The sequence below is a fragment of the Mesocricetus auratus genome, unplaced genomic scaffold, assembly GCF_017639785.1.
Source record: "Mesocricetus auratus isolate SY011 unplaced genomic scaffold, BCM_Maur_2.0 Super-Scaffold_100028, whole genome shotgun sequence".
In the NCBI taxonomy this organism is placed as follows: Eukaryota; Metazoa; Chordata; class Mammalia; order Rodentia; family Cricetidae; genus Mesocricetus; species Mesocricetus auratus.
Genome location: NW_024429209.1, coordinates 9,725,117 through 9,746,156, shown reverse-complemented (window position 1 = coordinate 9,746,156; position 21,040 = coordinate 9,725,117). Strand labels below are relative to the sequence as shown.

At 52.2% G+C, this 21,040-nt stretch overlaps 1 protein-coding gene across 3 annotated transcripts; it reads right to left on the bottom strand.

The window, feature by feature from the left end:
- Positions 1–25: 25 nt before the first annotated feature.
- Positions 26–19,059, bottom strand: Gdap1l1 (ganglioside induced differentiation associated protein 1 like 1). 3 transcript variants are annotated; one of them, XR_005871564.1, is made up of 7 exons: positions 18,670–19,059; positions 10,554–10,746; positions 9,041–9,214; positions 4,322–4,419; positions 3,411–3,525; positions 737–1,376; positions 26–636 (listed from the first exon to the last, which is right to left on the bottom strand). XR_005871564.1 is itself a non-coding variant. In XM_040732823.1 (6 exons), exons 1-6 carry the CDS (start codon positions 18,847–18,849, stop codon positions 1,033–1,035), a joined length of 1,104 nt encoding a protein of 367 aa, XP_040588757.1. In that variant the 5' UTR covers positions 18,850–19,059; the 3' UTR covers positions 26–1,032. The 3 variants fall into 3 exon arrangements, 1 of the variants encoding a protein (XP_040588757.1); XR_005871565.1 differs by having other exon boundaries at positions 10,554–10,798; positions 18,670–18,797; XM_040732823.1 differs by having other exon boundaries at positions 26–1,376.
- Between the last annotated feature and the right edge of the window lie 1,981 nt (positions 19,060–21,040).

Below are 21,040 nucleotides of genomic sequence, written 5' to 3'. Positions count from 1 at the left end.
AATGAGAGTTGGGCATACCACACAGTTTACAAATGAAAAGCAATTGCTCCTCCTGGATGCTTTATTGGGGGCTCTAAGCACGAGTGGCAGTGACAGCCAGACCCTTTCCCAACATGCAAAAGGCACAGGAAAGTGAGACGGGGTGGGGGGGGTAGTGTGGAGGAGAGACCCCACTGCATGCTATATGGGGAGTCTCTGGAAAAAAATGGAAAGGTGAGGTGTTGAGGGATGCACCCCTCCTCTAGAGCTGAGACTGACCTTGGGAGGGAAGGTCAACATGGCTTTTGCTGAAAAGTCCCACCTTGAAGGGTGGGAACTCAACTCAAGGTAGGAGTGGCTGATGGCTGCTGCCTTTGGAGATTTCTACTCAAGTGCCAAACTGCACAAACTGGCCAATGAGGAAGGGGATGAAGGGTGTGCCCGTGGAGTTAGTTGGTCCCAGCCATGGATGGATTTGGGGATGCCACTGCTTGGCTTGAGCCAGTGCTGTCCCACTCAGTCCTTATCCAGGAGGAGATCGAGACCCCTTTGATCTTCAGAGGCCTCCCACAGGGACTCTGGCTCTCCAGTCCCAGACAGAGGTACTGGTTAGATGAGTTGAGTCTCCGTGTTGGCTTTGTCCTATAGAAGAGGTCCCTGCCAAGAGGGAAGGGGAGGCTGGGGTCAGGCTCTCTGAGTCTCCAGCACCTCCCAGAACCTGGACCCTGCTGGCTGGGCAGAATGTCCTGGGACTCACCTCAGATCCTAACCAGTCCCCACAGTAACATCTTGAGACCTTGAATCAGAAGCAAAGGCATTCGGGTTTCTTTTCTCTCGCTTTCTCTCTCCTCTGGTAGAGCCGTGGCCTCAAATCATGGCGTTGGCAATGTCTACTTCTAAACTATGAAATGTCACACTGACGATAGAATTACTAGGGAGAAGGTGCAGGAAGTTCTGTCCAGGGCTCATGGGACAGTGAGTTACTGAAGGGAAATTGGGAAGCACACACAGCACAGAGACACCGTCAGGCACACACCAGGCCCCAGCCCAGCTCTAGATGTATTTTTTCTTGAGGTACCAGTAGGCAAAGTAGCCCATCCCACCCAAGGAGCCCATGAGGAAGGACGCCCCAAAGAATGAAGGTGGCTTCCGCTTGACCAGTCGGAATGCATTGGGGATAACAGCTGACAGCAGTGTGGTGTGGATGTCACCCAGGACTTTCCGGAAGGCAAAGCGTCTCTGGACCCTCTCAAAGAAGGACTGCAGGTTGGGTCGGCTGCCGTCTTCCCAATATTTCTTGGACAGTCCTAGGAACTTGAGGCGGTGCAGGGTGGCTCCCAGGAGGACATCCGCCAGGGTGAAGGCACAGCCACAGAGCCACAGCTCACATTTCTTCCCTAGAGGGGGAGAGGACACCTGGCACCCACGCCCGGGCCCTGATTTGCCTGCAGGTGTCTCCGGGGGCCATTCCTTCCTGAACCTTTTAGCAGCTGCTACTGTACCCTTACCTCTGCTGCCTTTACTCTTCCTTTAAGTCAACTGACTTGTAAATTGCAAAGCTCTACCTTATTTTCCTTTCTTTCTTTTCTTTTGTAAGACAAGGCTTCATGTAGCCCAGGCTGGCCTCTAATTCACTATGTAGTGAAGACAGGCATGAACTTCTCATCCTTCTGTTCTGTAATGTAGCCTGTGTTAGGACTGTTTACAGCACCTACCTACTGGGGGGGTCAAACCTAGAACTTCGTGGGGTTTTTTGTTTTTAGATTTATTATGTATACAGTGTTCTGTCTGCATGTATCCCTGCAGGGCAGAAGAGGGCACCAGATCTCATTACAGATTGTGAGCCATCATGTGGTTGCTGGGAATTGAACTCAGGACCTCTGGAACACCAGCCAGTGCTCTTAACCACTGAGCCATCTCTCCAACCCTCAAACCTAGAACTTCGTGCAAGCCAGGTAAGCACTCTACAAGCTGAACCACATTCCCCGAATTTTTCTTTTCCTCTTCCTTTTCTTATCTTTTAAATTTTGGAAACAGGCTCTATAGCCAAAACTCATCTTAAACTTGTTATCCTCCTGCTTCAACCTCCAGAGTGCTGGGATTACAGGCTGCATCACCCCAAACTGTAGACTTCCGTGCCAGCTGCTGGTTGGTAGCTCCACCTAGTGTCACTCCACATTACAAATTAAACATGTCCAACAGGGAATCCCAAGTCCATCACGTACACCCCATTGCCACAGTATCTCTCTGTCCTTCTATTCAGTGCTAGAGCCTTGGTACCACAAACTCTTTCTTCCATGACCCCCATGGTCAGCGCGTCAGCACATCTTTGATTTCAGAATACATCCAGACTCTAGTCTGTTTCCACCATCCCAGCCTAAACAACTACTCTCTACTACCCACACGATCACAGTAGTTTTTCAATGGATCCCTTTGCCTCAGCTTCTGCCCCCTAAAGTCCACCCTTAGCACAGCAGCCAGAGGGATGCTGTTAAGATCTAGGTGGGATCCTGTCAAAGCTGATGCCTCGTGGTCCTACCTGTGTGGTCTGCGCCCCTGCCCTCAGATTCTGCTTCCCCCTTGACTCTTAACCACCACAGTCAATCTCCTCGCAGATCCTCATGCCAAGCTCGTTCTTACTTCAGGGCCGATGCCTTGGCTGTCTCCTCTGTCTAGAGTGGTGTTCTATGGAAGTGATGGCTCAATTTATCTCCTCTATAGGTCTTGGCTGTCTTTTCAGGGGGCTTCATAGACCATCAATTTAAAACTGAAGGGCTGAGGGCATAGTTCAGTTAGTGGATGCACTAGTCCCTAGGTTTGAGCCCCTGCCCTGAATGAACTGGACATGGTAGAACATGCCTGCAATCCCAGCATTTGAGAGATGGGAGCAGGAACATGAGAAGTTTGAGGTCATTCTTTGCTACAAAGTGAGTTCACATGGGCTGGGCTACTGGCTAACAGGGCAGAGTGGTGTGGAGGGGACACCAGGCTAGGGTTGCTGCAAAGGTGTGGGTTGGGAGTAAAGCTGGTGTGTCATGGTCAGAGACCTGCTGTGCAGCAGGAGGCACCCTAAGACATCCCCTTGCAGGGCCAGGTGAGACCATGGGTGCTAACAGTCACTACAGCATCCTTTTCATATCCAGGAGTAACACATGCCACATGCTGCCCACTCTGAGCACTCTGAGTGTCTCTCATCTCACAGTGTCCCAATAATTCTGTCATTCTCTCACTCTATGTAAGGGAGACTGAGCCCCGGTGCAGGGAGAGACTTGTCAAGGCCACTGCTCCAGCCCTAGAACCTAGGAGTGTCTGACTCTGATCCTAACCGACTGGGAGGGCTCTGGGATCTTTGGGAGGAAAGGGCTGGGGGTTGTCAGAATGGGTGGGGGAAGCAGGTGGGCTGAAGTCTTTACTCCTGGTATGACACCCACCCTCATTCTCCAGTTTCCTCTTCTCCAGCTCTGCCTCAATCTGGTCAAGCACCATAGCCAGCTCCCCGAGGATCTTCTTCAGGTAACTCACATCATCGTGCTCCAGGATCTTGGCCTACATGCAGGACAGGCAGCTGCTCAAGCATGAGCTGGTCTCAAGGGAGTCATGATATCCAGAGATGGAGTATCATGCCTACCGCCCCTGCACAAGCCTGCCTTCCAATACCCATTCTAGTGTATGGCATGGCCCACCGTTACAGTGCACCCTCCTCCAGGACCGAACCAGTCCAGTCATCTTGGCCACCTTGCCCACATTCCCTGGCACAGGGCTGGAGCAATGCATCACTGCTGTGTGCTAGATATACCAACGTTCTTTTCCCAGAGGATGGCTCTCTGCCAATGAGGAGCCATCTTGCTTAGAAGCACATGGAAGATGATCCCCATCCCATCAGGCGGTCTGTAGTCAATGGCTACTGATATTGGGGTATTAAAGCATGGCCAGCTATAGGGTACCTTTTACATTCCAGAACTTTCTGTGGGGTCAGATAGAACTCAGCCACATCCCCTTCCCTACCTCTCCCATGTCCTCGGAGCACTCTGTCCATACTGTTTGATGCAAGAACCTGTGTCCAGGGCTCTGTTTGCAGAGACAATATAAACCAGAAGCTGGCAGGGGGTGGGGGTGAGGGTGTGGGTGGGGCACTGCAGGGGGAGCGGTGGCTGTCGGTGGCCAAACAGCCACGATATGGTAGAGGAGACATGACTGGAGGATCAAACCACTGTGTTTTCCAGGTCAGAGCATCTGCTGATCCTCCATTTAGAGCTTTCTTCTAGTAGGAGGGAGGACACAGGCAGGCACTCACCATAGCTGTCCCTGTCTGTGGGAGGAGGGGATGCAGGCAGGCACTCACCATGAGTTTCTTCTGCTTGGAAAGGTAGGGCTCAGAAAGCTGTGGTTCCTCCTCGTGGTCCAGTTTCATGAGGTCTGTGGTGGCATTGGCCAAATGTCCTAGAACAGAACGTGAAAGGTCCTGTCTCCCTGCTCCCTAGGGCCTCTCCTTCCCACATGACCAGGAGAGGCCACCTGCCTGGGGCACAAGGGGCCCCTAAACCTTGCTGAAGAGGATGCTGTAGCCTTGAGGAGGAGGAGGAGGAAGAAGAGGAAGATGATGATGATGGTGGAAATATGTAGAACCTGAAACCCAGAGCTGTTCACCTCCCCAGATCCCCTCCCCCAAATGAAGCCAGCCCAGCCTGGGGGTGTCCTCAGAGCCCCTCCCTCCAGTCAGGCCATACAGGGTCTCCCTCCAGCACTGTGAGGCTTTTACAAGGCTCATCCAGACCTACACTGCTCAGCACACACCTGTAGTCTCTTGCTTGGGTGAGTTTCACAGGGTTTCCAATGTAGCCCTAGCTGGCCTAGAACTTGCTGTATAGACCAGGCTGGCCTCAAACTTGTGGTGATCCTTCTGCCCTCTGCCTCCTAAGTGTTGGACTAGAGGTTTGAATCACCCCTCTCAGTCTCACCCCACCTCTTCCAACAGGCGTCTGTGCCTGCCCCTGCCCCAGCTCATCCTGGGACCCTTCAGACAATATCCCAGCTCTCGGCTTGCCTTCAGGAGCCATGGGATCCAACTCTCTCAGCTGCCCTATCTCTCTCGTTGAGCTGCCCCCATAACCATGTCCCCACAGGGTACGTCTCAGACACTCAGATAATTTCCCATGTATCAGACCACTCCAAACCTTCTAGCCCTCATCTCATTCCCTGGAATAACCATGCCCTCTATTTTTTTTTCTTAAGATTTATCTATTTCCATATGTATGGGTGCTTTGCCTGAATGTGTCTTGTGTAATACTCTAAGAGTCCTGAAGAAGGCGTCAGAGCCCCTGGAACTGGGGTTACAGTTTTAGCTGCCATGTGGTTCTCAGAGCAGAACCTGGGTCCTTTGCCAAAGCAGCACGTGCTGTCATCTGCTGAGTCGTCTCGGCAGCCCCCAGGCCCTCTATTCTTGAAAGTCTCTGGGTCTAGCTGAACATCCCTGTGAAGCGCCCCCTTATCTTTCAGGTCTGACTTCAGGGCCTTTGTTCCTGTGTGCTCTGCAGACCTCTGCCAGGAAAGGCAAGCCTTCTAGTCACCAACGGGGGCTGCCGCAGGACAACACCGCTCATCTGGGGCCACCATGAAAAGCGGCCCTTGTACAGCCTGTGCTGTTTCCCAGATGCGGTAATTTGATGTTGGTGTGCTTATCTGTTTCATTGCCTCTGAGCTCATGCTCACCTGTAGCCCGGTGAGACCCAGCACAGGCCTGGAGAGCAGGACTCAGTGAGTGCTGAAGAAAGGAAGGGGATGGGCAGGGGAGTGAGAAGCTGCAGCCACCAGGTGTCTGTCCTCTGAGGTCGCCTGCCTCCCACCACGGCCTGATGCAGTCAGTGAACACTGCGAGCTCTCCCAGCGCTAGGCTATATTAACTCTCACTGATGTTTTACGAGGGCGAAGGTCAAGCCAGTATCTCTCCATGGCTGCCCGTGTGCCTGCCTCTAGACTCCGGGGAAGACCTTGGAACACTTTCGTAGTCACTGCAGGCTGACTTTGCTCCTCCTTAGCATCCTGTGAGGTGTCTGCCTTTTCCCCTTCCCTGTGGAATCCTAAAATTATCTCTGCTTCCCCAAAGGGGTGAAAAAAGAGTCCCCTCTGGACCCCACTGTTTTCCAGGTCCCCTGAGATGGCTCGGGACAAGATGAGGGCAGTATCCACAGCTCACCAGACCATGCCACCACTCACTTAAATGATAGCCAGGGCCTCAAACTTCCTCTCTCAGGGACTCTGTCTCTAGGAAATAGAGCTGCTCACATCAAGGCCCATAGCGGATTCTCCATAAGGCTCCCCCCTCCTCCAAGCCTGCTCCCCAGAGTCACGTGAGACCCTGCCATGCTCCACTCTGCCCTACTGTACTCCCTTTGACTTTCCTCATGCTGCAGCGGTCCCACCCCACACCTGACGTCATCTTCTTCCTCCTTCTACAAACCTTCCTGCTTGTTCTTGGATGTTGCCACAATCCCAGGTCCTGGGATCAGCATCTCCTGTGACCCTAGGACCTAAGTGTTGTCCTGATCCTGATACTGGAAGTATATTTAAAAATTTTTTTAACTAATTGACTTGGTACAGGTTATACACACAGATTAAAAACTCAGGCAAAGGTAAAAGATGTTCAGTAAAAATAAAATCTCTAGTCAGGTGTGGCAATGAACACATCTGTGATCCCAGCACTTGGCGGCAGTGTAGGGAAAAGGGACCAGTCAAAGAAACACACCCTGAGCAGAGCCAAAGAAACACACTTTGGCCCTGCAACCACAACCAAAGAAATGTACCCTGACCCTAAAACCAGTGCCAAGGGAACACACTTTGTCCCTGGAATCAGAGTCAGTGAAAGAAATGTACCCTGGCCCTAAAAATTGGAGGCAAAAGGCTAAAAAAGACCAGAGAAAGAAACACACTTTGGCCCTGAAACCAGAGCCAAATCTGACCCTAATCCTGTGTAAAAAAGTAACCAATCCCGGAGCAGAGCTCTAGCCAATCTGAGCTCAGCACTGAAATCGGACCAATCCCTACTCTGGAAAAACTTCCCCAATCCCTATATAAACCCTGTGTATGTTCAGCTTGGCTGGTCCAGCTGTCTTCCAATAAACCCCTTTGGATGAGCTTCGGGTGAAGATCTTCTTTTGCGGCCGCCACAGAACAGAGGCGACCCTGAGCAGAGCAGAGCAGAGCAAGCAGAGGCGACCCTGGGCAGAGCAGAGCGAGCAGTGCTGTAACACTTGCCCGGGAAACCTTCCTTGGCAGAGCGGAGTTGTGACACTCTGCTCCTGGCTCCCTGCTCTCCGCTCTCTGCTCTCCGCTCACCAGGAGCAGAGCTGAACTGTAGCAACTTCGCCCGAGAAACCTCCTGCGGAGCAAAACTGCTACACTAGGCGGACATCCCCAGCTGGAAGACCCTGTCCTGCCGGAGCGGAGCTGATACACCGGAGAAGCCTTTCTCTGAGGCAAGGCTGTAAGCTGCCAAGCTTACTGCAACCTGTGGTGGTCCTTGGCTCCCGAGCTCCAGGATACCTTTCTACCTGAGCTGTGTAACACTCAGTATCCTTGGCTCCCGAGCTCCAGGATACCTTTCCACCTGAGCTGTGTAACACTGAGTATTCTGTGACTCCCGAGTGCCAGAATACCTGACCCACTCCTGTTCCATCCTGTCCTGACCCATCCCGACGAAACGCTTACAGGCAGGAGGATCAGAAGTTCACGGCTGTCCTCAGCCACATGGCGAGTTCCAGACCAGATTGGGCTACATGAAACTCTCAAACAACTCCCCAACAAAACCAAAGCATAACTGCCTCTCTATCTTCAGACTCTCAGCTCTGCTCCCTGGAGACTAGCACTACTGCAGTGTCTATACACCTTTCCAGACACATCCTTGCACCGGGAGCCCCGGGGCTTTCTTCAGCATTTGCCAGAGCAGACGGCACACTACTGCTTGGTCCTCTCCCCTTTTTGCCATTCATTAGCATATCTCTGGGAACATTCCATATGCCTATTATTTTTTCAGTATAGCAGCATCATAATGAATTTACTCCATTTCCAACTTGTAGACACCAAGGTTGTTTTCAGTGATAGTTCTCACTATGTTGTGGTGAGAAATTTGTATACACTTCTTGGTGCACAAGTTCAAGTGTTACCTTGGGATAATCTTCAAGGCATGAGCCTTTTTGGCATTTGGTACAGAGTACCACCTCCTCCACCCCATTCTTGGCTGTCCAAGTCTCCTTAGCTTGCATTGTCATTACCTGAGCTTGCATTGCCATTACCTGACCTTGTCTGTGACCCTGGGGTGGCAGAAGCTGTGTTTATCTTCATCGGCTGGCAGTCTCAGCCAGGCCCCACTGATATTGCTGACTGAATGGGGACAACTGTATAGAGAAAGCTCCTGAGTCTTCCTCAAGGGATTCTACAAAATAGTTAGGGCTGAGTTCCACAGACTGACCCCTCCCCACCTTTGCACAACAGTGGGACACAGAGGGATGGGAAGGGAAAGGAGGTGACCACTTGCTGAGCATCTAGGAGATATTAAACATGGTCATGGCTCTTAGGCCTACAGGGCCACCAAGTGCTGTAACAGAATCTAGATGCAAATCCCCATGAATAAACTATTGGTGGTCGGCTGACTGGATCTGATTTTCATCCATTGATTATGGGTAGGCTGGTAGTTAGGAGAGTACATGGGTGACCTTGGATCAGAAAACAGAGACCTACTGGGTGGCAGCCTTCTGTAGAAACCTTAACCCTGAAGTCACTCAGGATTCTTGGCTACCAATGCAGGGTCCTCCCCCTTGACCCCAGGTGTCTGTAGGAGGTCTCACAGACCTAAGAAAGGAGCCACTGGTGGACGATCTGTGCAGTTATCTGACTGGGGTGGCAGGAGGGCAGTGTGCACGGGGAGGAAAGACAAATGGGAGAGAGGGAGGAGGGGGAAGGATGAAGAGGAGACCCAGGGGTAGAAGCATGGGGTGAGGAGGGAGGACCTTCCACAAGGAGAGAAGCAACGGGAGGAGGATGGAGGGCTCTGTGAGGCAGCACTCACTGCGGATCTCAGCCGTGGCATACTTGGGGATCATGGAATCCGTGGTGAGCTCCGGGTGCAGGATGCAGCCGTGTGTGTAGGCGTCCATGGGCAGTGCATCCAGCAGCTCCCGGTACTGCAGCACTCGGGCGTGTTGTGGGCTGCCTGCCTCAGGCATCAAGGCCACCACATGCTCTGTGGATACCGCCAAGGGCTAGAGCAGGGTCCGTGCCTAGCCCCACCCGTAGGAACCCACAGCCCCAAATGCCATGCCCAGAAATCCCAGACCTATACCCCTGGGACTCAGCCACTGGCTATTAGGATTCCTGGTGACCCAGTAGCTACTCTGGGTTTCACTAAGTTGTCCCTCACTGGGCCGGCACCTCTCAGTGACAGACAGTAGCCAGGTATAGGTAAGTGCCCAATGCTGTCTGCTTTCCATGGCCTGAAAAGCTCCATACTTAGAACTTAAGCTTCCTTGATTGGGCAAATAATTATTCATATCTAGCTTTCTTGTTTGAGATGGAATCTCACTTAGTATGCATCCTGGCCAGTTCTCAAACTGGAGAGTCTCTTGCCTCAACCTCCCAAGTACTGGAAGTACAGGGCATAACATAAACCATAACCCAGAAAATTTATATTCTTAAAAAATAGTTGTTTTGAAGTTGGTGTCATGGCACACACCTGTAATCCCAGCACCTGGGAGGCAGAGGCAGGGGGATCTCTGTCAGTCCCAGGCCAGCCTGGTCTGCATAGTAAGTTCTAGACCAGATAGAACCTAGAGTTATCTAGGCCAGATGTAGTGAGACTCTATCTCAAAGAGAAAACATTGTTTTGAGTTGAGATGGGTCTCATGTAGTCCAGCATTGCCTCAAACTCTGCTATGTAACTGAGCCTAGCCTTGAACTCCTGATCCTCCAGCTTTCGCCTTCCCCTCCTAAGTGCTGAAATTACAGACATGTGCTACCATGTCGTAAACTGCAAATTCTTGTTCTTAAAAATAGTACAAGCCCAGGCTCCGGGCCCACTGTCCCAGATGCCTGAACCTCTGCCAAAGGCAGCAAGCGCCTGCGCCTTAGAGGTCAAAGGGAGGGAGAGGTAACAGAGAAGTTCTGGGGTGTCTTGTGTGTATCTTCAGGGTTCCAAGTTGCCTGAGAGCATGCCAGTGGAGTTCCTGGGAGTCTGGGCCTGACTATGCTTAGAAGGTTGTAGGATACTGGGTCCTGAGAAATTTGATCCTGTCTTTGGGAGCCTGAGGAAATTCTGAAGGCCAGGGCTGAACCTGAATCGGCAAGAGATTCTGGTGAAGGAAGGGAGCTGTACTCCAACTGACCTGGGTTATCTAGGTCATGCCCTTCCCTGGGTGCCAGGAGAGGTTCTGAGGGCATCTGAGCCCTGACTGTAGCTTGTAATTTCTTTGGGAGAACATTGAGTCCTACCCATAGCTCAGTGGCTTGCTTAGGTTCAAAGATGGAGTCTGCGCCTATGGGAGCCCTGTTGCACACCCTGCCCGCACCTGTGGGGCATAGCATACCTCCTGTGAAGGTGCGTTCCACGTAGTCGATGATCTGGTCGTAGTCACTGATAATGTTGTCTCGGTGGATAATGACTGGCACCTCTTCGCCCAGGTTGAGCCGCATGAACCAGGGCTCCTTGTGCTCACTCTGTGGAAGGCTCACATCCCTCTCTTCACAGACCAGGCCCTTCTCTGCGATCACCAGCCGCACCTGCAGGCGCCAGGGTCAGAGCGGGGGAAGGCGGGTGGACACAGGGGACACTCTGCCCGGGTGGGGGAGGCGTGCAGGAAAGGAGGTCAGAGGTCACACACAAGAGGGGACACTTGCTTGCAGCCCATTCCTGGGTACTTGGGTCGGGGGGGGGCTTTGGTTCAGGGTCATGTGCTTAGGGGTGGAGAGAAATGCAGCCCTAGGCTGAAACACAGGACAATGCTGCCTGGTGGCGAGGTGGGGGGGCTTACATGTTGGGCTAGGGTTCCAGCTGTGCAGATGTGGGCAAATTGCCTCAACCCCCAGGGTCAAATGAAAGTGTTAATAGTTTCAAGTTTGTGTCTGGCACACAGATGGTGCTCACCTCATGTTTATTATTACCGTGATGCAGACATCAGGGGTAGGTCTAGCCAGGAAATTCACAGAAATTCCAAGGGTCGTTATAACCGAGAGCTAAATGTCTCAGATAATTTGGGGAACAAGGTGTGGTAGAAGCTAATGTGTCCACATCTACACAGTTCCGCATTGCTCCAAACACCGTCCCATCTCGATTGCCTGATTGGATGCTGGCAACAGCAACCGGAAGAGGGCAGAGCAGAGGCAACTAGAGTCACGAGAGGGTAGGCATCGTGCTCCGCGCCACATGGCTGCTTAGCAGCCAGCTCAGAACTGGAAGCCATGGCTGTCGACCAGGGCCCTCTCGCTTGGTTTCCTCTAGGGAGCTGCGGGGCTCCTGAGTCTTCCCTTACGTCTCTAGGACGCCAGTGTGGCTGGGCACACTCCTGACCCAGGCTGTGTCTGGGAACCGGAAGATGCCCAAAGCTCTTGCAGCCCAGCTGCCCTCATGTGGGGTGAGACTCAGGAAGGAGAGGGAACGGTGGCAATCCACTCCTACTGTCCTCCCATCTTTTGGCCCCAGTTCAGGGCCAGGAGGCCACCACTGAAAGAGGCGGAGGCCATTTTTGAACATCTGTATCCACCCACACCAGAGATGACAAGTCCTGGTATCAGGAGAGCGACCTAGGGTCAGAATCACAGGCTCGCTGTGTCAGTTCCAACCCGGGGGGGGGGGGCTTTAAAAGTCCCCTTGCTTCTGGGAGCCTCCTGCTGTAGGGAGTCCTACTGTGTCCCCTCAAAGGGCTGTGGGAAGAGTGAAAGCTCCATCCTGTATGATGTTCCAATACACTGTAGGGGGAACATGTCTTAGCTCCTTGGATTAGACCAAATATTCTCGTTAGTGTTTTGTCAGCTTGACACAAACTTAGAGTCCCTGGGAAGAGAGACTCTCAATCGAGAAAACAAGAAAATGCCTCTGTCAGAGCCAGCTGTAGGCGCGTCTGTAGTGTGCATTTTCCTGATTAATGATTGATGTAGGAGGGCCCAGGTCACTGGGGAAGTCACCCCCGGGGCAGGCGGTCCTGGATAGTGAAGAAAGCAGGCTGAGCCAGCTGTGGGCGGCAAGCCAGGAAGCAGTGCTCCTCCATGGCCTCTGCTTCAATCCTTTAGCTACCAGCTCCTGCCTCACTCCCTTTAGTGATGGACCGTTTCTTACCTGAGAGGTATAAGCTGAAATCAACCCCTTTGGTCATCGAGTTGCTTTTGGTCAGTTTTGTTTTTATTACAGCAATAGAAAACTAAGGCACTAGGTTTGGAAGACAGAAAGACTTGGAATTGAAGTCCTGCCCTACTGGATGTTTGCTGTGTGATCTGACAAGTCACTTAACCACTATGGTCTCTGAGTATTCCTGCCCTGGCTGTCCTGGAGCTTGCTCTGTAGACCAGGCTGGCCTTGAACTCATGGAGATCTGAATGCCTCTGCCGCCTTAGTGCTGGGATTAAAGGTGTGCACCAGCACGGCCCAGCTGAACACTCTGATCTCTGGTAGGATATACTTTATTTCTGTAAGGTGTGGGCAGAGTCCCAGCACAGTTAATTCATGGCCCTAACATGCACGCACGCACGCACACTACACACACTTCACCCCCACTGGGTGTTCTGGAGCCCTTCGTGGCCTGCACTCCCAGCTAATATAGAGACCCTTCCTTATGTTTGGTGGCTGTGCAGAGACACCCTTGAACTTCCGACACTCACTCACAGCCTCATTCGCTCCATTGGCCCAAAGCTAGTTCTATAAGGGTGACCATCTTATAGAACTGGGCTAGACATGGGGACCCAGCTCACATTCCTGACTCTGCTGTGTGGCCTTAGCTGTCACTGAGCCTTTATAGCCCACGTTCCCCACTTCATTCCCTCCCACCACTTCCCCCTGGGGTGGTGAGAGGGATTTCAGGTTCTTCCAGGAGGAATCGCTGCAGAACCAACAGCCTGGGGCAGCATCTGTTTGCTCTAGATGTGGACAAGTAGGAGTGGTAACTGTGTGTGCACGTGTACAGTGTGCTTGTGTGAGCGTAAAGGCAGCGTGTGTACTCGGCCTGGGTGTGTGTGTGTGTGTGTGTGTACGCGCGCGAGTGCTGTACTGTGTAGAAGCCCCTAAGCTTGGAGGCGGAGTTGGGAAAGAACGAACACCTAGTCCCTTCCTCCTGTGTATCTCAATGGCCTTCGGCTCTGCCAGCTGCGGGAGGGAAGCTCCTGGTCATCCTGGGACTTCCCAGTGGCTGGAAAGACCAAACAGGCCTTTGCCCTTGCTTGGCCTTCCCTGTCAGGGCACCTTTCCCCAGAAGCCACACTCTGGGCTGTGCCCTGAGGCTCCCTTGAGGGAGTCAGGTATGGGCTTCTGCCTCAGGAAGGACTATCTTTAGAGACACAGTAGCCCAGCTTGGAGCTGCCTCGGGTTACCCTGGCAGATGGCCGAGGAGACTTTCACCTTTGCGGAGCTGAAGACCAGTGCCATGTGCCATCCTGCAGGAGAGGGCACCAGGCTCAAGGGAAGAGTACACGGCCACCACGGCCATCTGCCACTCAGTTTCCTGAACACTTGGCTAGACCCAGGGGGTCGCCTCTCTGTGTGACCATCTCTGGGGACTCTGTCTCCTTTGTGGGTGCCTGGAAAGTGTTTCCTGGTGTTTCATTAATGGCTCACAGTGGTCTGGTCATGGTGGTCTGGGTTGGCTTTTCTACCTGGTAATGTGGTTGCTGTGTGACTTTGTAAAAGGCACTCAGTCTCTGAGCTGTGTTTGTTTCTCCAACGCCTCTTCCCCTTAACGTTATGTATGAACAGCTGCTGGCTTACTGAAGCAAATGCTTATTTTATTTTAATTTTGAGACTAGGTCTCTAGCCCAGGCTGTGCAGTTGTTTTGCTTCAGGCTGCAATGAAACACTTGAACCATGAAACTTAACAAGCCCACGTGGAGTTTATTGAGGACGGGAGCAAAGGGAGGGGACCTTTACCTCCCTAGATAGCCGGGAATGACCTTGAACTCCAGCCTTAGGCCTGTGGATCCCCGGGGCTGGGGTTACGAGTGTGTGCCACTACACCTGGCTTATCAGACACCAGTGGCTTATAAATACATCACTTTCCAGTACTGTTCATTGAGCTCCTACAAGGGAAGTGCGGGAGGCCCTGCGGTGAACATAGTCTGCTATTGTTGATATTTCCGCAGGACAGGTGAAGGGAAGATGTTAAGGCAACAGCTTCAAACAGCATCCTACAGGGTAAAGCAGTGGTCCACATGTGGTCCCCTGGGCAAGGGAGCTCCAGAGGAAGAGAAAAGCAGCCATTGTAGAGGACTAAGAAGGACCATGGGGACAGTCTGAAGCAACGGGAAGCCAGTATGGGTGAGTGAGGACAGGAATGGAGTACAGGAAGGATTCCGTTTGGGGGCTCAATGAGGACTCCAGGACTCAGGCAGTGGGGCATTTGCAAATAAATACAGGAAGTCCTTGAGAGACAACAGGAACGACAGAAACTACCTGGCTGCTAACCTCTCTACAAGGATGTGGGCAATAAAGTCTGGTGTGGGCGTGGCTTCACAATTGCTGTTACTCAAAATGTGTATATGCTTGCTGGGACTTGTACATGCCCTGCCGCCCGATCGTGTTAGATAGTGGGCTAGTGCAGATAGACAAGCCATTGCATAAAATAGTGGTATTAAAAGTATTTCCAGCCGGGCGGTGGTGGCGCACGCCTTTAATCCCAGCACTTGGGAGGCAGAGGCAGGTGGATCTCTGTAAGTTCGAGGCCAGGCTGGACCGACAGCCTCCAAAACAATACAGAGAAACCCTGTCTCGTAAAAACCAAAAAAAAAAAAAAAAAAAAAGTATTTCCATAGCTGACCTTGAAAATGACTGGCTCCCTTTCTGCTCTAATAATCCTGTCATGGCACATTATTCAACTGAAAGCAGTATGTGGAGAAGTGTCCATGGGCTTTCTGTAACTTTATCCTGACTCCCAACCAGGTTAGGATGCTTGGGGCCGTTGTGAGGACTCTGGGTCTCTCCTGGAGGGAGTGGGGAGTTACTGTGGGTGCCTGAGCAGGCGTTTGCTGCTGAACTTGCAGCAGGTGGTAGGAAGTGCCTAGGAGTTTGAAAGGCAAAGTAGTCAATTGCCTTCCAGGTCCTGCATGGTGTCAGGATTGGTCCCTGGCAAGACCCAGACCTAAGACTTTTAACCCTGGGAGCTGAAGGCCATAATACAGGTTTCTTATAGGTGCAGCCAGGACAGTGGCAGGGCCCATGAGGATGGGGTAGAGGAACCTTGAGTCAGCCTGAGATTCACTCTCATAGATATAGGAAAATCGTCACCAGGCCACCACGCTCTTATATCCTCCGGCTGTGCCAGGTGCTGTACCGAGAGCCTTAAGTGAACTGAATGACATGCTCCCCACAGGCAATCAAGGATGTGGTACCAGTCATTATCCATAAGTACCCCAGCACTGCCAATATCCCAACTTTACAAGAGGAAACACACCCAGAAACTATGCGTGATCTGGCAAAGCTACTCAGTACCAAGTTCAAAAAAAAAAAAAAAAAAAAAGAGGGCAGGTGTGTGTGTGTGTGTGTGTGTGTGTGTGTGTGTGTGTGTGTGTGTGTGTAGAAGGCAGAGACCACTGAGGAGGGAAAGGCTATTCCTTCTGCATGGGGAAGGAAGGATCCTGGCAGGTTGTAGCTTATATTTTTTCTATTGAGGAAACTGAGGACCAGAGAGGACAGAGGGCATTTTCAGTTAGTGGAACTGTGGTCCTCTGACTCCCTGAATTTTGCCCCTCTCAGCTCTGCTCCTGTCCTGAGAGGCAGAGGAAGCTGGGGAAGGACCATCCTGAGGAACCATGCTCACATTCCCCATATGCAATCACAGCTTCTGCCAAACCCCAAAGCAAGCCTCCAACCGTCACTCACGACAGTGCCTTAGCATTCCCTATCGGTGTGCAGCCGTGTAAGGCAGCTGCTGCATGTGTGACCATGCATAGCATCTTTCAGTCCTCATACCCTTAGACAGAGGTGCAATTGTTGCCCACCAAAGACCAAACAAAGCGAATCCTAGAGAGGTTATGATACCCACGGGGCCACGTGACTGAGAGGAATAAGGACCTCAAATTTGGCACATGACACGACTGGTGTCTTCATGGCAGTCAAGGATGGCAGAATCCTTGTCACATGCTTTCTAAGTGGTACCCAGAAGTCCATACACTGCCTCCTTTCAATGACCTTTACCCCCAGTTTACCAAATGCATAACTGAGACATCAGAGTCACAGTAATGTATACATATTATCCTGATAGCCAGGGGCAGCCCAGCTCTCTGGGCCCAGAGTCTATGTTTTGGGCTCCTGCATGGTCTTCCTGCCCTTGGGATCTGCTACAGTCCCCAGTGCCCACAAGGGTTGCTGCCACTCTCTGAAGTAGGCCATTTCTGTAAGTAACAGCTCAGTATCACCAAGGATGTGTTTCCTAGAGGCACCTGTGGGAAGAATCTGCTGCAGGCATGACCTCAGGGCCAAAAGAGACGATGGAATGCACCTGCTGAGTTCCTACTGTGTGTCAGGCTCTCAACATATACCTGTGTTCTGGAAATCCCCCAGGAGATCTCCCGGGGCTAGAGAGGAGCTCCTGTTTTGCTGGCAACAATGTTGAGTCACAGCCAGGTGAAGTGACTTGCCCAGAGCCACTCAGTGGTAGGCGGCCAAGAGATGAGCCAGCCGTAGGATTGCCAAGCCCATCCTCTTCCTGTGTTCCCTGGTGGAGGAGGCAGGAGGATGCCTGTGCTAGCTTGAAAGATACTTTGCCTAAAGGAATGCTGCTGTGCACAGTCCCTTCCCTAACTCCAACCACCCATGCCTCAGGCTCAGGCTGAATAGGAGTCTTCCCTGATGGCAGAGCAGGAGACCTTCTCAAGGGACAGGAGGGGGATGCCTCTTCCTATTCCACATTGTGTCCCAGTCACTGAGGCCTGCTTCCTGAAGGTCTAGCTTGGGAAGGTTCTGGGATCTGGAGGTCAATATGACCCATCTTCAAATCCCCAGTGCCTGCTATAACCCAGGACACACTCAAGAAGCAAGTAGTTGCTTGGTAAGCACATGCAAATGCATGGACATGTCTTAGATTGACCTTGACTAACTGACTTTTCATTATCTAGCATTTTCCCCCTCAGTGCTGAGACCTGGGCCTGGAGTTTCATGCCTGTCAAGCACAAGCTCTGCCACAGAGCTGATCTCCATCTCATTTCCTAACACTTTAACAAGTCCTCACACCCTTATCGGCAGACCCTCCAGCCCTCCCCAGACACCAACATCGACACTCTGTGGGCACGCTCACTTCATCTTCACAGCAGCCCTCTGCGGAAGTGGCAGAGCACTGTGGAGAGGCAAACGGGCTTCCAAAGCCCCATGGTGGGCTTCTTCAGTGGAAGAAGATGGCTCTCTCACTAAGCTCTACCTGGCCTCAGACTCAAGGACTCTAAACTGGATGACCACTGATCATCTTCTCAGCATCATTTATGTGGGCCTGCCTCTAGACTAACTCAGCCATCTCGGGCAGAGTCCAGCAGTCTGTGTCTTAGCCAGGATCACGAAGTGATTTCAAGGCTCAGCGGGGTGTGAGTGGACTCAGCCTGGACTACTGTTGTGTTACTCCTTATACAGCCCTTCCAGCAACTCTACTGGGGGGCACTGAAGTTCCTGGTGGCTATTGTTACCACTATCACGGTCCCATTTTCCAGGTTATAAAACTGAGTCTGGACCAAAACACAAGTTCAAGTCTGGTTTCCAAAGCACTTATCTTCGGCAACCTCCACCCCACGTGTAAAATAAATGTGTGGAATGAGGAGAGGAGGAGCGGAGTAGTCAGACCACAGCTCTGCCTTGGCCCTAGCAGGACTCAGCTCTGGGCTCTGGCCATGGTGCTGAACCCACAGGACTGCTTCCCACTGAGAGACTGAGTCCCTTAGTACTGGGTATTGGGGTGCAGTATCTGGTCTCGCTCCCACAAAGCGGGAAACCCAGTGATAGCACTAGGGTGTTCTTTAAACTGCTCTTACCCCAGCAAGTCGGGAAAGGGTCTAAGGGAACAGAACCAGTCTGTGCCTTTAAGAGCAAAACACAGATCTGATGGGCAAGCCAGCTGCTCTGAGGGGATAGATTAACTCCTTCCTTCTCAGCTCAAGAGAAAAGGGTGACAGCTGGGGACAGACTTTCCAAGCCTCAGACTGAAGAAGACCCTCGCCGGAACCGAGGGCCTAGGAGCTCACGGTGTTTGGGACAGCGGGTGGGAGGGAAGGCTGGCCCAAAGTGGGGCTTCCCCTGCTCAGCCCCGTTAGGCCGCTAGCCGGCAGGGTCGGTCTGTCGCCGGCCTTTGTCTCTCTGTTCAGGTGTCCCCAGGAGGGAACGAGGCCTAAGGAAATGCTGCTGGAATCGGGGCTGGGCTCTGCTGCCGGCCGGGCAGGACAGTCCCCTCCGGGAAACCCCCGTGCCACCTGCCCCTCGCGACGGTCCCCTCCCGGCCTCCTGTCCGCACCCTGCGCCCCCTCTACCTTCTGCGAACTGAAGGACTGGGTCCAGTGGTACAGAACCAGGCTCTCCTTGGGCCAATGGGCGGGGCTGGCTGCCTCAGGCGCGTCGGGGGCCTCCACCGGCTTGGCTGCATCGCTTTCCAGCGCCGAGATGGGCCACCAGCTGCAGTTGGTGGGGGTCAGGTTGTTGGGGGTCGCCATGACAGCCCGCGATCGGAGGAGGAAGGAGGCGGCTCGGCGGCGGCTCGCTGGCGCCCAGCATCACATGGCCTCGCCGAGCCTGCCCCTCTCCCTCCTCCCCCTCCCCGCGATGTCATTACTCACTGGGTGCAGGGGGAGGGGCAAGGGGATCCCGGGGCTCGTTCCTCCTCCTCCCAGCCATGGGTCCTCCCCAGGGCCCCAGGGAGTGAAGGATGCCGGGAAATCTGGGTGAGAGGGCCTCGCCCCCCAGAGCACTCACAGCTGGCCAGTCACCTGCCACAGACTCCACCATCCTAACACATTTGTGTCTCTCAGTCTTGTGAAAGCATCTCTTAATTTAGATAAAGGGCAGAATAGAGGTCTACTTAAGCCTTTTCATGAGTAATGTCTGGAGATAGCTCTATTTGAACCTGTCGTTCTCTGACTCCCCCCCCCCCCAAAGGGCTTCCAACAGCAGAAGGGAATGAACTACCCGATTCATTAACCGCTACTCTCTACCCAGGCATCGCACTAAGAGTCTACCCCTTTGGCCTGCTTTGCAGAGGAATGCTCGGAGGAGGAGAAGTGACCTTGCTCAAGGTGACTGAGCTGCTAACTGGTGGAGCTGAGATTCAAACTCAAGGCTGGCTATATGCAGGACAGGACCAGCTGGTGAGTTAGTGGCCCTGTAACAGTAACTCGAGCTGGTTAAAGGAATCATGTGTCTCAGCTATGTGGATATGACTTTCCCAGATGAGAAGGGAGAGCTGCCATTAATGGAATCCTGGGTCATACCTTTACCCCAGGAGATGCAGCCATGTAGGAGTCTGAAGACAGCCCCTGTGCCTCTTATGTAGGTACCTTGAATGTTCTTTGGAACTTTGTGTAAATAAAGTTCCTTATCATACCCATGGCTTTTCTTGGAGAATGTTTTATATTTTCCTTTTTTAGGTTTATTTGTTTTTACCTGTATGGGTGTTTTTGTCTGAAAGTATATGTCTGTGTACTATATACATGCCTGATACTCTCAGATGCCAGAAGAGGGTGTCAGATCCTCTGGAACTGGAGTTACAAATAGTTGTGAGCCACCATGTGGATTTGAATGCTAGTCCTCTGAAAGAACAGCCAGTGCTCTTAACTGCTGGGCCAGGATGATCTGTCTTAATTTGCCTTTGAGAAATGGACCCTAAGACAGTAGATGAAAATTCAGTTGCTGGTCCCTTAGGGAGGGGGAGAACTATATCCTTGGCAATGCCTGCAAATTCTGGTCACAGAGTGAATTTACATAAACCAGTTTTACTGAGAACCTTGTCTCATGAGCCCCTGCTCTTAGGAGTCGATGTAACTGGGGGAGTAGGCCTCTCAGTTTGTTACTTGGGACTCCCGGGTACATCACCTCACAGACTATAAGTGTATGTTAAAGAAGTGGGTTTCTCCAGTAGTGGTGGCACACACCTTTAATCCCAGCACTAGGGAGGCAGAGGCAGGAGGATCTCTGTGAGTTCGAGACCAGCCTGGTCTACAAGAGCTAGTTCTAGGACAGGCTCCAAAGCCACAGAGAAACCCTGTCTCAAAACTCCCTACCCCCCCCCAAAGTGGGTTTCTTCCTTCTACTAGGCAAGCAAACTTGTGTGGCTTCCATCTTCCATTTTTCTCTTTATGCCATGGCTGCCAGGAAGCTTGGAGCCCCATTTTCTAAGTCTTGTTGTTACTTTGGCCTCCCTGTTCAGGAAATTCTTTGTCATGTTCTATGATTTTTTCCCCCAATTTCTCTTTGGAGTGCCTGTTCACAGCTCGATGTTGCAAAGAAAGATGTAGTAGTCAGAGCTCTCTAGAGGGACAGAAGTGACAGAATGAGTATATATCTCAAAGGATTTTTTTTTTGGTTTTTATGAGACAAGGTTTCTCTGTGTTGTTTTGGAGGCTGTCGGTCCAGCCCAGCCTCGAACTCACAGAGATCCGCCTGCCTCTGCCTCCTGAGTGCTGGGATAAAAGGTGTGCGCCACCACCGCCCGGCTCAAAGGAGTTTTTGTTAGATTGCTTTACATGGACAGGCTGAGTAGTCTAGTATGCTGTGCATGCTGGAGAGCCTGGGAACCCAGGCACTGCTTAGTCCTCGAGGTTGGGTGTTTTGGCAGTTCTGACTTGGTGCTGAAGGCCTGAAGGACTCCTGGAGAGCCTGGTTGTTATGTTAGAAGGCCAAAGAAGCCGG